The sequence below is a fragment of the Carassius gibelio genome, chromosome B13, assembly GCF_023724105.1.
Source record: "Carassius gibelio isolate Cgi1373 ecotype wild population from Czech Republic chromosome B13, carGib1.2-hapl.c, whole genome shotgun sequence".
Lineage (NCBI taxonomy): Eukaryota > Metazoa > Chordata > Actinopteri > Cypriniformes > Cyprinidae > Carassius > Carassius gibelio.
Window position 1 is genome coordinate 16,669,969 of NC_068408.1, and position 18,704 is coordinate 16,688,672.

Consider the following 18,704-nt stretch of genomic DNA (forward strand, 5'->3'; position numbering starts at 1 on the left):
CAACTCGTAAGACATACATTATATTTTTTAGGCTCAGCCTTTTCATGAATATTCAGTTCATTCAAACATTTTCCTGTATTGCTTAAAACTATCCTCTTTCTCCTGGAGTTGCCGGTTTAGGATGGATGTATAATAGGTTACCTGTGTGCTGGTTCAGTAGTCCAGTAGTCTTTCAGCACTGTGCTCTTGGATTTAAAATTTACTCAGGTCATCCCAGAGTTTGCATTTTTTTTCTTTTGTGTAAAATTTAGCATTTTCTTATTTTCTCACCATGGATCCTCTGTAGTTTATTAGTGGCATCAGAATGAGAGACCAACAGCAGATAAAGACATCACAATAATCCACAACCCAACTCCAGTCTATCAATTAATGTGTTGTGAAGTGAAAAGCAGTGCGTTTGTAAGAAACAAAACCATCAGACACAGTCATTTCAAAACAAACTCATCTACATCTAGGATGGCCTGAGGGTGAGTGCATTTTCAGAAAAACACAAAATTCATTTTGGATTGAGCTACTGCTTTAAGCTCAGGATACTCTGGGGGAACTTTTTTATTTTTAATAAGTGAACAGTAAGACCCTGAAAAAAATCCTGCAGCCCAGTGTTGGTCAGATTCTATTCTGAAACCAAAGAAAAGACAACACATTGTTACAAATATCAAGTGCCTATTCTATCGTTCAACACCAAGCAATGTTGGTTGCAATATATTGACATTCCATGAGTTCAATTTAAGTGTTAATTTGTGACTTTATACACAGGCCAATATATAGAATGATTAAAAAATGTAGGTTTGTTTCACACCCTCAGATAAACAAGTACATGTGTGTTTGTAAAAGGATACATTTATAGTTTTGTTGTTGTTGTTGTTTCCTTTAGAGACACACAAGCATTTTAATGCCATTGTTGGTACCTGCATGAGTGAAGAATGTAAATGACCTCCATCGGCTAAACCCAAGAACCTGGAGTTGAGATTATACTGCCACCTGCTGCCCAGGACATAATGTGCTTCTGCGGAAATAGAATTAAAACCAGAATCAGAATTTCTTTTGTTAAACACATAAAGTAGCTAAAAAAGGCCGCCCTTAAGGTAGTCAATGATGTGCTTTTTTTAAGTAAAATGACATTTGAATGTTTCCCCAAAACACCTTCTTCCCACTGTCACCCTCACACAGAGGACACCTGTTGAAGTGCTCCAGAAATTGCTCTGTAAACCTCATTTCTGAACATTTCTTCTAATGTTTTTTTTTTTTTTTTTTTTTTTATGTATTTATTTATTTTTGCATCATCTTTGGTTAGTAAATTACATATTTTTATTCACAAGTCATTCTCTAACATAGTTTTACTGCTAACTGAGATGATTTCAATATTGCCACTTGTCAAAGCTTTACCACAGTGGAACCGAAGTCATGTATTTACCCATAGGGCTTTTTTACAGATAGTAACATCAATAATATGATTGCAGTTATTTATTTATGTGAGGTGTTTATGGTAGTATGATTGTATTTATATTTAAATAATAACATTATTTATTATTTTCAGAAAAATAATAAAGCTATATTTTACGGAAAGGGCAACAAGAAAAGTGCAGAGTTGGATGTCATGTGACGACAATGAGGATGAGTTAGCCTTCAGAGACCATAACAATGAGAGTGTGTGCATCTCTATATGTGTCTGTATGTGTGGCAGATTTGGATGGAAATTAAGATTTGATGCTTCAAACTGTAAAAGAGATGTACATTTCAATTGAAAAGGAAATCTTAATTTAATAGAAAAACTACTTTTTAGCTTTTTATTGTAATAAAAACTTATTTGAAAAAAATACCTGATGTTAGACCATAATGCATACCATATATAAATATAAAAATAAATATATGAATAAATAAATATTGTCAAAATTAAGTGTTTCATGTGAGCGAAAAAAAAATTGTAATAATAATATTTGACATATTTGTCTGATAACTGAACAAATGGAGAACTAAGAAAAGCACACAGAACAAGTATTTATGTTTTCACCTGAAAAAGCTCAAATAAACCCCCAGTAATCTCATGTTTGGCACACATGGAGAAGCAATCGCCTGGGCATTTGATCTTATTTTGTGCAGAACAGAAGTGAGTCTCTCATGCCAGCATGTGTTAGCAGACTGTTGTCAGCGCGGTCTCCATGGCAATGCATCACACACCTCGAGACGCATTTGCAGGAAGCTGACGTGATGGGTTTGTTATTTCCCTAAAAATGAGGCATCTTGCGTGTTTTTGTACGTGTTTGGATCAGGCTCTGAGTCACCATGTCACTGTATGTGTCTGATGACTGATTAATCAGATGGAAGGATAAATATAGCCTACATCCGAATGATGCATTCTGAAATACAGTGAGAGAAGGCAGAGAAAAACAATGAAGTCGGTCCTTATTTATGTAGTATTTTTTCAATGTCTACTTATGTATTTGCATAATGTTTACTTATTGACTTTTTTCTTTTAAAGAAATTAATACTTTTATTCAGCAAAGATGTGTTAAATGTGATAGAAAAGACTTGGATATTGTTATAAAATATTTATATTTTGAATAAATGTTGTTTTTGGCTGAAAATTCAGTGCTGCGTCACAGACATAAATGCTATTTTAAAATATCTAAAAATAAGAAACCAAAAATTGTAATAATATTACATAAAATTAAAGTTTTTCAGTATTTTTGATCAAATAAATAATATTTGCATAAATAAAAATCCTATTGATCCCAAACTTTTTAATGGCAGTGTATATATAGTTTTTATTATTATTTTTATTTAATTTTTAAATGTTAGTTTAGAAAGAATCTTAGTAATGAAACTAGGGGTCCTCCCTGGGCAAGAAATAACTAACCATGATTAACAAAGAAGGTAAACATTCGATCAGTTTAAGAAAAAACAATTATGCTTTTACTGTATGTTGTTGTTGTTGTATGTATGTATGTATGTATGTATGTATGTATGTATGTATATATATATATATATATATATATATATATATATATATATATATATATATATATATATATATATATATATATATATATATATATATATATATATATATATATATGTATATATATATGTATGTATGTATGTATAATTTGATTGGTGGTAACAGTTTGAAAGAAAAAAGACAGAATTTTGTCAGGCTTCATGCAGTTATTATTGATTTCACCACAAATATTCAAACCATATAGCACAACACAGCTCAACTTGCTAACATTTTTGTACAAAGAGTAAAAAGAGAACTATGCTTAAGACCAAAAAAGAAAGAAACTTTGTTTGCTGTACGGACAAATCATTTGTTTCAGCATCTAAAAGATTAGTATATTTCATTTTAGGAATATTTGTCCAAGCGTGAATTCATTAGAAAAGTTCACTAAACTGTCATTCATTATTTTTTATTATTTTAACTGAAAGCTACCTAAATGGTAGGCATATAGCAAAATGATTATTAAAGATTATTAAAAAGAAAATAAAGAAATAACACAGCAACTTGACTAATCCATGGGTTCTAAGATCAGTGATCAGATCACAGCCCACTAAAACTCAATAAAGAAAAATATTTGAATACCTCATCAAAACCACAGAAACCTTTGAATACTGGAATATTTTCACAACACATCTGATCTGCTACATTGACAGTCACTCGTGTTTTTTCCTGCTCTTGCTCCCGAATGTCAACAGATTCTTGTAACTGTGCTCAGCTTTGGATCTCAAGGCCACTAGGTGGAGTCAGTGGCTTTAATCAGGGCTCATAGAGAGCTGAGAGAATTTATGGGTTCTCCACTGCATCTCTCCAGCCCTTGTAAAAGATCAACATGTTTAATGTCCATGAGTGTATCCCAGAGGGAGCAGGCGAGTCCATGGCTGGGCAGCGCTGCTTACAGGATGGCACAGAAGAACTTCTTCTCCCTGAAGGGGTTCTCGGACGCAGGCACGGGGGATAGCAGGGGGTCCTCTTTAGCGTGGGCTTCGCAGTACGATGTCAGATCTGCTGCTGCTTTGGAGACCTGATGTTGATTCATGAAATCACAAACAGTCACTAAACAATGCTCATTCATTTTCACTCCTAACCAAGTTAACATGTTTCAACTGGATGAAATGGTGCTGTGTTGATACCCTTCTTACCTTTATCCTGTCAATATTGGCCTCCATCTTGAGCTGCTCCACCAGTTTGCGAGCCTGAGCAATGCTAGCTGTGTTGTTGGTGGCCATGAGGCTGCTGCACTGTAACACACATGGAAGAACATATTCCGCAAATTTGACATGACACATATGGATAAAAGATTAAGAAATGTAAAAATTGATACAGAGGAGCTGTGTTTAGTTATGTGCCAGTGTGAATTCACTTTCAACAATTTGATATGAGAAAAATAGTTGTAACGCTCTCTAATGCAAGGGTTTTCCAACTGGGGTTTAGGACCCCCAGTGGGCCTCAAGAGGCCTACAGAGACAACATTGTTTTGGATGTCACTTCTGTAAACTTGTTCTTGGGGTCTGTATGTAAAAAAAACTATTAATTAATTAAATAGAATAAATCAAATCAGGTTAAAATGGGCAATTTTACATTCTGATTTCAAAATCATAAAATGTATACTATACTATTAGAAAAATTGGGATGAGAATAAATTGTATTATTTATAAAAAAAAAAAACTTTGATCAAAAATGACAGTTAAATATATCATTTATAACATTTATAATGTTGCAAAACATTTACATTTTTAAACAACTGACTTAAATTTGTAGAAGATTACAATAATTTCTTAAATAGGTACATTTTTATGCATACAAATAAAAAAGGTTATTTTAGATTGAAATAATATTTCACAATATAATAATAAAAATAATATAAAATTACTGTTACTGTATTTTTTATTTAATAAATTGATTTTAAAAAATGAACTCAATCTTCTGAACACTAGTGCATTTTTAATATTCATATATATATAAAGTGATCAACAAATTTATTAGACCACCACCCAAAAAAAGGTTTGTGCCACAGCTGCCATAAACTAACAGTATTGGTGATTATCAAAATAATTGTTTATGTTTCTGCAATGGTTAATCTACCAGTATGTGTAAGCTCTTTAGTCACAATAGTATTCGTAACGCTAAAATCGAATTACTGTTGTTATCCGTTATTTCTTACATTTACCTGTTTTACAGGGGAAGGAAGAAAAAATTTTATTTTATTTTTTTCAGGTGCCCAATCACAGTAATAAATACAGTCTAATAAATTTGTTAAGCACTGTATGTGCATTTAAGGAATCGGTCAAAAGTGTGTTTAAAGCTAAAAAATGTAGTATCTAATATTAAGCAGATAACAAACTGAAACAACTACACATAACCAAAAGTATATATTTTGTATGGCCTCCTTTGGCATTAATAACCTTGCATTCTTGCTGGCATTGTTTTTATTTACTTTTCCATGGTATCTGTTGATATTGACTGTAAAAAAGCATCTGAATAAAAAAATGTATAAAGTGTTTTACTATTTTTTCTGGATTAAACATTAATGAAACATAAAAAAATTATTTTGGTAATCACCCGTACTGTTATAGTTTAGGGCAGCTGTGGCACAAACCTTACATTGGGTGCTGGTGGTCTAAAAACTAAAAACAGTGCCAAGCACTGTAAATTATGTTTTATCACAGCATATTTAAAAATGTTTTTTTATACATAAATACATAATAATTTAGAAATCCTTGCTCTAAAGTATTATGCCAGTACAGTGTGACAGATCAATATTTAGGCTGGTTAGACTTGGTTTGCTACTGGTCTGACTCTGGTTGACAAAGGAAGGGTGGGGACAGCATCAGAAGCACTGATACCGTACTTTACTTCCTACCACACTGTCTGCTTTGACATATTTAGACTCTAAAAACTCCCAAATATTTAAAGTCTCTCACAGAAGGCACAACACAGTTAATAGCAAAAAAAAATTACAAATCTTTTGCTTGTTTGTTTTTTGTTTCCCTCACAGTTGTTCAGTCAATGCTATGTAATTTAATTTCAATGGGATCTATGAATATGAAGGATTAAGAGGAAGAAAATATTAGTAGCTTATAATATACAACCGACAGACATCATCTGATAGTCCCCGGCCACCACAACGTAAAAAAGCAAACGCGCGTGTGTGCGTCTTTCATGTTCACGTGGCTTTGCCATATGGGTATTGATGGCACACTGTGACACACCTGTCATGACTGTGAGCTCAAAGGTCTGTGGTGTATCAGAGTTTTTAATCTCAGCCGGCTCTCCTGCAGCGAGGTTAAATACAAAGGCCTGCTGCTGAGAGCAAACAGCAGGGATCGCTAGACTATCAGCTGTCAGACTGACCTCATTCTAGGTTAACCACTGTAGATAATGAGCCCGAACCCCGGCTCAACGAAAGACAGCAGAAACTTCCTGTCCTTAAACAACGTCCAGCATTATTTACTCCACATATTTACTCCTCTATTGCTACTACACAAGACACACCTTGCCTTGAGTGTTTATAATGTGAATCTAATTCAATATTCAAGGTTTAGTCCTTAATGAAATTGAAAATGAGAGAAAATGCCAACTTGGCCTAAAGGAAACAACTTCATCATAGCCTATTAACGTTCCACATGTAAACAATAAAGCTTGCAAATGTAGTCAGTATCTTGACATCCAAATGTTTATGGATAAAGTCTTCACTTTGATCACATTATCTACAATTCTATTTCCCGACATGATTACATTATGATGCAGCAGTTAATGCCTCATGCTGTATGCGACTGAAAATAACACCAGTAGATAAACAAGTGAATAAACACAATTATGTTTAGTTAAAGACGACGCATTTTGTATGAGAAACCTCAGTAAAAACGCTTTTCTGAAAAGAGCAGCATCTTCATCCTCAGCTCCTGGTAATCTGTCGCAAAGACTGTTTCATTAAACCTAGTGACCATCCCAGGCATCTTAGCAATGGACATCAGTTGCTAGGCAACTGAGATACAGAGCGATCTGACAGCAATAAAATGTTCCACTCCTAAAATCAAGGATGGAGCTCACCAAAGGCAACTTTAGAAGGGGGACCCCATACATCTGAAGAGTTCAGAGAGGGGACAGCTTCAGTACACTGCCTACCTCTGTAAATCAGGCCTAAAGAGACATTTACAGCCAGACAAGGAACATCAGCACAAACCCAGGGTGGAGTCTATGTTTAAAAGCCATTACAGATTGCAGTCTCTATTCGTCTTCCTGGAGCACCGAACTTTACCTTATAGGGGGTCAGAGAGAGGGGGGATTAAGACACAGGAGACTGAAGGAGAATGTCAGCGATAGGAAAGAGAATAGTGCCAGTAAGTTTAAGAGTGTGAAGCCTGCTGATATGCATAATGAGCTAGAGACATCTATCGCCAGTTAACCCTTTACTCCAACCAGTCTTGGGGAGTAACTAGTTACATGTTATGGAATTACATAATTTAACTACAAAATAAATGTAACTGTAATCTATCTGCATAAAATTACGGTTGAACCACTGATGGCTCATGGACTATTTTGTTGTCTATGGAGTATCAGAAAGCTCTTGAATTAATTAATTGTTCCAAAGATGAACAGAGGTCTTACGGGTTTGGCACGACATGAGTTTTAATTTTTTTGTGAACTATCCCTTTAAGTCAAGTATATATCATTCTGTTAACACTCATAGTTTATAACTAAATATATCTGCATTGCATTTCATTAATAAAATACATTTATCTATTCTCCATAAAAATCGGTAAAATAATCAATCAAAATAATTATACAATTATTTTTTATATTTAAATTTTTATACTTTTAAACTTTTTTGAAAATTATACTTTTTTGAAAATTACACTCAATTATATAACTCTAAAAGCATCCTGCAACAAAGTTAACTTCAAATTATTTTGAGATTTCTTTTTAAATTCCTGAATATTAATGAATGTCTAAAATCAAAAATCAATGAAATAATTGCAAGTATTTTATTCTACTAACAACCCTAGTTTTTTCCAGGAAATAAACATATATGCATATCATTTTGTGGGGAAAAAAAACCCCATAAAATGTTCTATTCTCTATTAAACTCTATAAATTGAATTAGACTAAAGATGTCACCTTTCGGGATTATATATCTAATATTACTCTACTAAAGAGGAATAAACAAGATTTGTTGTCAATTTAACTATTACATGTTTTCTAGATTATATTTTAATAATTTGCTTCAGTACTTCGAGTTAATTTAGTATAAGGCAAGTACAATATAAAAAACATTTATATAATCCTAAATCAACTTTTCTTTATAAAACCATGTTTAAATGTTATTCACACATTATAAATGGCTGTCTTTATATTTTAGGAAGAGAGTCCCTCGTGGGGGATCATCATATTTGCTAGTCCATGACACTGAAAATTAATTGAGCCAACCACAGCTGCAATAGCCAGTCCTCACTGTTTGTCACTTCAATCATCTCTGTTGATTTGTCCATCAGAAGACTGATCTGTTAATCTGTTAGGAGTCTATAAAGCAGCATGTATATATTTGAAGAAGTACAGGGGGAGCCCATTTAGTCTGTATCCCCAGAGAGAGGGCCATATGTGTGCCATTTAGCCGACTCTGCCACATTTCTAGAGGGACAGGAAGGCCAGCAGGGAAATGGAAGTGCCACTGCAGGGGCTGTTTGAAGAGTCTGTTATAATGCAACACAACAAGAATAATCAAGGTATAATATCAAGTCTCCCTGGGCAGAAAAGCTTCCTCTTAATGGAACATTCTAAAGAAGAACTGCAACATGTGAAAATGGACGCCCTCGGCCTTACCGCAAAAAAAACACAGCGCTATGAAATTTGAAAAATGGCATGATCATTGATAAACCCACTAATGGTTCACACACTCCCTCCCACCAACATATCAGCGCAGCTTGTAATGCTCTGTTACACTTTTTAGCACTGCATATACAGTGGGTGTTAGGAGTGCATTTGTTTCTCCTTTTCCCTTTTTGCATATTTTCTCACCTTATTTTTGATTCTTTTTGACTTCTGCCTGATTTTTTGGCCTTCAAAAGTGAGTTGGCCTCCTCTGGTGTGTCTTCAGACCCTGTTGAGAAAGGAAGCCATGCAGTTAGAGTCCATGTGTTCTATATCCCTGCTGCAGCTCAAGGCCTTTTGTGTGCGTGTGTGTGTGTGTGTGCGTGCGTGCCCTGGTCGAGGGGTTTAGAATGTCACACCTTTCCCAGACTGTTTGCACTGAGAAACATTCCAGACCTGACTGAAGTTTATCTTATGAGCCTATACAAAAGCCCAGGCTGCACTATCAGAACAAAAACAACTGAACAACACGTTCAGTTGATCGCTGTGATTTTTATTTGTAAAGATACAGCAGTGTTAAAAAGAACTTTTCAGAGTACAGATTGGTCTTCCTGTATTTCCACCCCACCTTCCCTGTTTCTCTTCCTCTGTCTCCGTCAACGTGATAAATGGGCCAATTACTTTGCTAGAGCAGCTCTGCAGCAACAGGAGAATTCCACTATTGTGAATCAATTCCACTCGGAACGTTCCAGCAACATCTAATCTCTCCATATCTCTTCTGTCTCAGTGGACAGCACCACCAAAATATTTAAACAGCATCAGGGTCCACCGCAAGTTGGGAGGAACTGAGTCACCCTGTTACTGTAATACTTTGTTTTTGAACTGAATGGACTCTCACACCAAGTTTCACTGAAGGTGAAATGACTATGATAATGCAGGAATGAGGAACAAGAGGAGTAGCCTCATGATTTAATATAAAACATATCCACCTTCTCACTGGACAAAACCACTAGCTCACTGCTTGTGTGAAGGTGTACTTACATTTTTACTAAATGGTTTGGCTTTCTAATGTCTCTTGACAACAAAGAAAAATACTAATCTTAATAAATAACCAAATGAAAATTCTTTATGAATGATTCTGGTATCTAATGTTTAATGGTGGTGAATAATCACATAAATGACAGGGTGCTAATTCTAACATTTATTCATCTTATGCATAATTTGTATCCATAACTCTGGTGAAAAAAGCATCTTTGAGCCATGATGTAATGGAAATAAATCATTCTTCAGTACTGTGATGTGTATACGAATGAAACAGATTATCCAACGCAAAAAAATGTAGGCTGGGGACTTGGTTCAAATTCATTGGTTATTGATTGGATGGAGGGAGATATGAAATCCTTGCAGTCAGTTGTAAGAAAGGGTGGAGTTTAATTGGACTAAATAATTGGAGAAGTTTGGCATATGTTACCAGAGAAATCAGAAAAAATTAAACAATTGGATCAATTAAGCACATTTAGAAAAAAAGGTATGGTGATTTTCCAAACTGAAATCATCTTAAATTGGTTTTCTTGTCTAAGTTGGCCTGTTTTGCCAGGTAGAGAGCGACCATCTTAAACCAATAAAACCACCTTAACTGTATAAGACCAACAACAATCTAAAGCTTTTGTAAGAAGATTTCAAATGTTTTGAACTGTTGTTTGGCCAACCCCACCACTAGTATTACATTCAATGTTAGGCTAATTGTGTTCAAAACCAATTTTACTTCTGTAATGTGGTACATTCCCTTGTTAAACAGGATATTCAACAAGAAGGAACAGAGCAAACCTTGATTTTATTATTGGTGAATAGACTGAATTGTAAAAAGTGGCCTTACATTTAGATACTTCAATAAATGCAAATTTTAGATATTTATCTATTGTTTAAAAGTGTCCAGTAGTCTGCACTGCGTAAATTATAAGTGATTTTCATGAAAGATTATAAAAACAAACATTCTTCAGGAAAATGCATTAAGTATAATAAAACCCAAGAATGTGCATTAAGAGTTCATGCTGACATTGCACCAAATTTAGATAAATCACACATGTGCTTCTCTGCAGAAACTTGTATGTGTGTGCACATGTGTGTCCAGTGGCACTAAAAGGTCCGGTAAGTGGCGCTGGAAGGTTAATGCTTTAGCTGGTTTTCGACAAACTCTTTTTTCTTTTATTGTGACTTGTGTTTTACGGGACTTGTACTTAAAGGGATACTCCATCCCAAAATGCGAATGTTGTCATTAACCACTTACCCCCATGTTGTTCCTAACCCGTAAAAGCTTTGTTCGTCTTCGGGAAACAATTTAAGATATTTTGGATGAAAACAGAGAGACTTGAGACTGTCCCATGGACTGCCAAATAAATAACAGTGTCAAGGTCCAGAAAAGTATGGAAAGCATCATCAGAATAGTCCTTCTGCCATCAGTAATTCAACCAAATCTGAGCAGTACGGAATACGCAATACAGAAGAGCGTATGCTGGTTTGCCAAAATGGCGCTACGCTGATTTGGAGAGACACAGAGGAGAAGAATTGTTTAATAAAGTCATTATTTTACTTTTCTTCATGTACAAAAAGTATTCTCGTCGCTTCATAACATTACGGTTGAATTACTGATGGCAGAAGGACTATTCTGGCAAAGCTTTTCATATTTTTCTGGACCTTGACACTGTTATTTATTTGGCAGTCCATGGGACAGTCTCAAGTCTCTCTGTTTTCATCCAAAATATCTTAAATTGTGTTCTTAAAAAGTGATTAATGACAAAATGTTCATTTTGTGGTGGAGTATCCCTTTAAGTACTCCGCATCATAAAGGCAAAGCTATACCAGGTGAGCTTCTGAATGCATTTACTACATCAGGTAAGCCATACATATGGAGCTGGTTATGTGATGCAAAATATATTAGTCTACAAATCTTACACTAACAAAGTGTTAGACATTCTAGTACAATAAGCCTTCATTAATTGATAATCTGCACCTGCAAACAGACTTTATCTGAAAAGGAATAAAGGTTCATGGTGTTTTACTGCCACTAGTGTTCATTTCAGCTGTAAACTATAGTGAATTGCCTTTTGGAGTTTTACAACAATGAAGATACAGTGCCATTTTTCCAGTGAGCCTATGTTGCAACATTCTCACCAGGCCTCAGCAGACACTAGTCAGTTTAATCATTTATCCACTGAAGCCCCAGATGCAATACAGAGAGTGTGTGTCTGAGAGAGAGAGAGAAGAGAGAGACAGATTTATAATGCCTTATAACACTTCAGGGTTCCTAGTAGGCAATGACCCTGACACCAGATCTCAAGACTCATACCATGACTGTCACTCTGTTTCTAACATCTGCTACACACTAGAGATTCAATCAGCACATCCTGTAGACTCAAAAACCTCCCACGCAAATGTGACACAAGCTACCACCCTTCACATTTAAATATGAAATGTCTGTGACTCTGAAATTTCAGCTCCATGGTTGGTTTCCTGTGGTATCCGGGTGTCTTATCAGATTGTAAAAAACAGCCTGTTCTTGTGTAAGACTCAGTCTTATAAACATAAGACTAACCTTCCCTCACAAGTAATGAGTTCTCCATGAATATAGCAAAACACTAACCTTCATACAATATTCAAAAAGGTCATTAAACATTATAAATCTAAATTAAAATTGATTTTGATAAAGGATCAGATCCTTCATGATTATCAAGATGTGTATTGTTTAATGAAACAGGAGCTTGTGTGTGCGATTATGGGTTCAAATGACTTCCTGCAGAAGCTGCCACTTGGCCAAGAGCAACACCCAAGGTTCCCGGAGAGTTAACAATATTCCAAACATCCGGGGCTGTTTTCTCTACTTTCAAAGTCATCTGTATATACTAAAATGTACTCACACACAGAGTTCTTGGTGTCCCATTATTAATAAATCCAAGGCTTTTCCCTCACCATACCACATTAATCACTAGTTCAGAACCTTTATAGATTTTATATGAAGTAAACATGTTAGATTTTAATTATAAAGTATATATTTGTGATTTTTTTTTCCCCTGTAAGGAGGTCCACATAGTGAGATTTTGTCAGGTTTCCGTCTCCCCAATGTAGCACACACAGGCACACACTCATAAAAACACAACAGCAATCAACTATCAGTTGTAGTCTGACATAAGGTGGAGAAAAGAGGCCTGGTGTGAGTATTAGTCAGAGAGGTTGAGTCTACAAATAGAGCATGAAGTCATTTTCTCCTTCATGAGAATCTCGCTCTTTCTCTCTCTGTCCACACATTCACTCACTGTCTCTCTTAGAATGGAGTAAAATGATGAAAGAATTTGGTTATGCTTCTCGGGAAAGAGTGGAAAAATAATAAATGGAAGAAATGTAGTTCTGCTTTTAACAAAGACCTTTGTCTCTCACATCTGTTCATACTTATACCCACACCGCACCAACATAAACGCCAGACAGTACCAGATCCACCCATTCTGAACAGTGAACTGTAAGATGTGTTGCTCTTATAGTATTCACATCTATTCAAGGGACTCTCCACCCCCTATTATTTCTCTTTGAACAAAAACACTTATTCATAATAATGTTCTTATTCTTCCCAAAATTACACATACTTCAGAAGAACATATCATAAACACAAGGCTCAGCAATAAAGATGGCTCAGGGTTAGTGTTCACTAAATTTCACTAAGCTTCATTTAATTCTTCTATATATGTTCCGGTAATATAGAATAAATATAATCATATGTATATCCCTAACAACCCAAGGAAACACTGAAATATATATATATATATATAATTTGATCTTATTAGATATTTATACAGATATATGGAATATGTAGGATATAAAACAAACAAACAAAAAACTTTAGCTTTTGGAACACTATTTACTATTAATTAATTGCTTATTAGAATGCATATTACTAGCATATTGGTTGTTTATTAGTATTATAAAGCACATAGACTATCAATGCATATTATATAGCAAGGCCATATTCTAGATCCCTTAACCCTACCTAATACCTAAACATATGTACTATAACAGCCATTTACTAACAATATTCAGTAATCAGGAGTTTATTGGTCCCCGTTTTATATTAGTGGCATTCACTACTATGTACTTACATGTAAATTAATCATTTGATACAATGCACTTACTGTGTATACATGTTTTTACAGTGTACTTATATTTTTTTAAATACCTGCATGTAATTACATCTGTATTTATAATTACCCAGCTGACCCATCTTAACCCACCCTTAAACCTACCCATACCGCCAAACCTGTCCTAAACTATTCTCGTATCCCACCTCAGTAGCAGCAAAACTGTTTTACAATGCAATATGAACAGGATAAGTACATATTGATTATTTTTAATGCACATAGTAGTTAAGGCCATGTAATATAAACTGGCAACACTTTATATTTTTTTTCCAATAAATTCTCACATCCACACACACACACACACACACTCATACTAATAAATACATGGATAAATCAATTATTGTTTTAATTAAAACAATGGTTTTATGTGGTGTTAACTTTAATTATTTGAAAGCGACTAATATAGCTTGATATATTAGTCAAGGTGGCTAATATCGTTTAATTCTATCATAATATATTATGTATAATGTGACATTTACTAGTCTTAAAATGATCATATTTTACACCATTAATAACATATGTGTATGTGTTCTAGTATGTATAGTTTATGAAGAAATGTGTACTTATACATTACATTTAGCAGATGCAAGCAACTTACATTGCATTCAGGCTAACAATTTTCTCCCAGCCTTGCACTTGCTAATGCAATGCTCTACCACTTGAGCTACAGGAACACTAACTCTTACAGAAATGTACTAAAATGTAAGCATGGTTATGAGGAAACTTCCTGTGTCACTTCAAACCAAATGGCATAAAAAACATACTAGTGGTTTTTGAAATTCAAAAATTGGCAATAGCTTTCTGTAAGAGTTAGGTTTTAGGTGTAGGGTTAGGGTAAGGATAGGGAGATATAATATACCTTTATGCCTGTAGACACTTCCCATAAAGCACATATGGGAGAGAGAGAGAGAGAGAGAGAGAGAGAGCGAGAGAGAGAGTATGTGCAATCTAATGTTTTGTGGTGTGGCAAGTAAAAAGTTTGGGCAGGGCAAGTACTAATCTAATGGCCTGACTATTAACTTATTAACTAAATTACTTCATGATAAAGGTTCAACATTACATGAGATGTGTTTGTGATATCCAGACTGCCTTAATAAAATAAAAAAAAACATAAAAAAAAAAACATCAATTAAAATAAAGCCCCACCAAACCAGGAAGCATCAAGTACGAAAATAAATTCAATATATATATTTTTTTTCTCCTGTGCCATCTACAAGGTACTACTAATGTGACTATATGCTCTAATAAGAATGATCCCATGTGTTTAATACTCTTTAATGTATGTGAGCCATATGTGGAGTTCTAACCAGAGCTCAGCCTGGCATTCTGTTGAGCGGAACATTCCACAAGGAAGAGCACTGTTCTAGAGTCATCATCACAGCACTCTGGGGACTCCTGGGGGATTCCTCTCAAATATTCAAACCCTCTCTCCTTTCTTTGCCTTTTCTCCATCACTCTCTTCTCTCTCCAGCATCTTCTCCCTCCCCTCCCCCATACTCTCCTCCACTGTCATCCCCCCATCTCCGGCAGCATTTACCCCAAACAGATGCTCGGTGCTCCTCATACGCACACCTGACCAAAAAAGGCATTTCTGCACTACATTACACCACGTAAATTATGAATCCCTGCTACGTGCTAACAAACACATCCTCTGGTGAAGCACAAGCAAACATAGTCATCCCCAGAGCAATTTAACACTGATTTAGACTGACACACATGCAACGGCTGTGGACAAGCCTTTTGTCCATGCAAGACTACTCAGAACAAACACAACCATCCACACAGTATTTTTTCATTTTTTCCAAATAGTCACATATGATTTCATTTAGACAGTTTGCCCCACTGACACATCTTCATGCCTGTCTATCTGCACACACAAACCTCTGGTCTTTCTGATGCAAATGAGTTCATGAAAAGATTTTCCACTCACCTTTTCAATGTGTTTATAATCTTCAATAACACAAGAGCTGTATGTAACAGTAGCACGCATACACTCCTTGTTCTGACACTCGGGCACACACACACACACACACATACACTCGCCGCCTGCTACACCACCCCAGCTGACAGCCTTCCTCTCGCTCCGCCCATCAACTAGTGGAATCGCTCAGGAAGCAAGCTGAAAGCCACTTCCTCTTGCTCCCAAAAACACTCACAAAGACATTGTTTAAAAAGAAAAACGAGATTATTTACCTGCTGCCCCAGTCAGACCATTTTGGTGGCTTTTAGTCAGTGCTGTTGTGCAGAAGTGTGTTGTTTCTGCTCTCTGCTCTTTGGCTCCTGTATGTGCAGTTAACCACAGAGGTTCTTGCACTGAGCTGACAAGGAACATGGATAAATATCCACATCTGCCCCTCCCCCAAAGCATGTGTATGTGTGTCTAAAAGAAAGAGAGACCCTCCCTCTTAGAGTCATTGTGCACTCACACACACAGCCAAAGCTCCTGTAATCAAATGCTTAATCTTCAGTCTCACAAAATTAGAGTGACAGAAGATTAAATAAGGAATTGTATCTGGCAACCGTTGCAGTGGAGGCTGAGATGATAAGGTGTTAGAGGATTACAGATGTGTTTGTGGCTGTTTTTAGTCTATATTTGGAAAGTAAAACAGTTACTCTGCCTGGTGTGTCTCTTGAGATGGCACTTTGGGATCCCAATAGACTAACTGCAAGCTGAGCATTGCAGGTCACTATCATATGTTGTGTTTTGGATGCTGGTCTTCAGTGTTGGGATGCTGCTGTGCTGGTCACCAGGGTTCCTAACTAGCTTGATCTGCTTCGCTTCCTTGTTCAGCCAAAGTCATTTCTGGTTAATCAGACTATTCACTGGTGAAGATGCTGGCCCTGCAGCTAGAATAGCATCAAAACAGAATTTTCTGGGTTAAACCAGCTTAGAAATGCATAGAATGCAGAAATGTCTGTAATACTTTTCTAATGGGAGCCTGCATTTGATTTTGAGTAAAAATAAAATAACATTAATATCTTGCAACTTTATATCTCATTTATTGCATTGGAACTTTTCTTAGTTTAAACCTTTTTTGTTGTTGTTTGGAGCCATTTTTAGTATATGTTTTTGAATGAAGTATCTTACCAAGGTGGCAATAATATGAAATATTGCAGTTTTAAATAATTGTATCCTATTTTAATGCATTTTAAAATGTAATTTATAACTCTGATGGCAAAGCTGAATTTTCAGCATCATTACTCCAATCTTCAGTGTCACATGATCATTCATAAATCATTCTGATCTGCTGATCTACTGCGCAACAAACATTTCTTATTATTATCAATGTTGTGCAACAGTTGTGCTGCTTAATCTTTTTATTGGGATGTGCAGTATATTTTCATTCACACTTTAAGAAAGACTAGTTTTCAGTAGATGGATGGTTATAATAACTGAAAAACAAAATGTGAGCAGAGTAAAGTATTTGTTGGGCCGAACAGCTTTAGAGGAATATAATAGAATTAATTTATCAGTGATCTGATTACAGAGATTCACTATGTGTACTAATAGAATCATCTCATGGAGTTAACCCTTCGGATTACTCGCTAAAACATAATTACATTAATACTCCTATCCATCAACATCATCACGAAAGGCTGCATTCAGTGAAAAAACAAATTATTCTTTAGAGTTTAAGATGCATTTAAGACTGAGCGAGAGTTTGTGTATGTGTGTGAGTGTGCATGATTTCAATTCTAATTTGAGGCCATCTGGTGTCTCCAGTAGCTGCTGGCCTGCCCCAGTGCCCCATGGGATTACCACGAGGATGTCACTGAAGCCACTCTCACCCTGATCTCAACAAAGGCTCCCTGCACAAAGATGGTAATCAATCATTATACAGATGTTTTGTTTGTGTATTCAACAAAGGCTGAATTTGACATGAATACTTGTAATGTTCCTAGTGGACATATAAAAAGTAAAAACAGTAATAGTGTGAAATAATATTACAATTTCAAGTAATATATTTTAAAATATAATCTATTCCTACGATGGCAAAGCTGAATTGTCAGCATCATTACTCCAGCTTTGAGTGTCACATGAATGAGAAATCATTCTAATTTACCGATTTGCTGCTTAAGAAACATTTTGTCTTTATTATCAACATGCATACTGTCTTAATTTCTTAAAAAGAAAGAATCTTACTGTCCCCAAAATTTTGAACGGGAAATTACTGTATATTTCTTTAGAAGTTTATTTGTCACTCATAAATCTAGTAGTGAAATGTGCTCTTCACAGAATGTCAACTTAATCACGTAAAATATTAGGAGATATATAATCTATTATAATGATAATCTAAAAAGGTAAAAAGACAGAATGAAAAAAGCACAGTCACTGCAATTATACCTTAACTAAATAGAAACTGCATTGCGAAATATTCAGATGTGCAAAGAGCAATAGATTTGTCACATGATTAATAACTAGTACATAGTACAAAAGTGTCACTGCGGTCAATACAACATACTGACACAGCATGATTCAACCAAAAATAAAGCAAAATTTGATTTATTATAACAGCTTGATGCCATATAGCTGTGCTCTGTTTATGGAGGAAGGGGTTGCATCCTCTGCTGCCTGTCTTCCCTTCAACTGAGACAGGAAGAAAGAAGAATAACAAGAAATGGCACACAGAGAGATAATGAAAACGATGGCAGGGAGGGAATGAGAGCGAGAGGGAGAGAGAGAAGGGACGGAAGGAGGGAGTGTGACGAAGAGG

General features: G+C 35.4%; 1 protein-coding gene across 6 annotated transcripts; it reads right to left on the bottom strand.

Moving 5' to 3' along the window:
• Positions 1-3,145: 3,145 nt before the first annotated feature.
• Positions 3,146-16,327, bottom strand: gng2 (guanine nucleotide binding protein (G protein), gamma 2). Of its 6 annotated transcripts, none has more exons than XM_052573391.1 (4): positions 16,183-16,327; positions 9,014-9,095; positions 4,138-4,231; positions 3,146-4,019 (listed from the first exon to the last, which is right to left on the bottom strand). In XM_052573391.1, exons 1-4 carry the CDS (start codon positions 16,319-16,321, stop codon positions 3,891-3,893), a joined length of 444 nt encoding a protein of 147 aa, XP_052429351.1. In that variant the 5' UTR covers positions 16,322-16,327; the 3' UTR covers positions 3,146-3,890. The 6 variants fall into 6 exon arrangements, with proteins under 6 accessions (XP_052429351.1, XP_052429354.1, XP_052429355.1 ...); XM_052573394.1 differs by having other exon boundaries at positions 4,138-4,236; positions 16,183-16,258; XM_052573395.1 differs by lacking the exon at positions 16,183-16,327 and adding an exon at positions 15,920-16,087.
• Between the last annotated feature and the right edge of the window lie 2,377 nt (positions 16,328-18,704).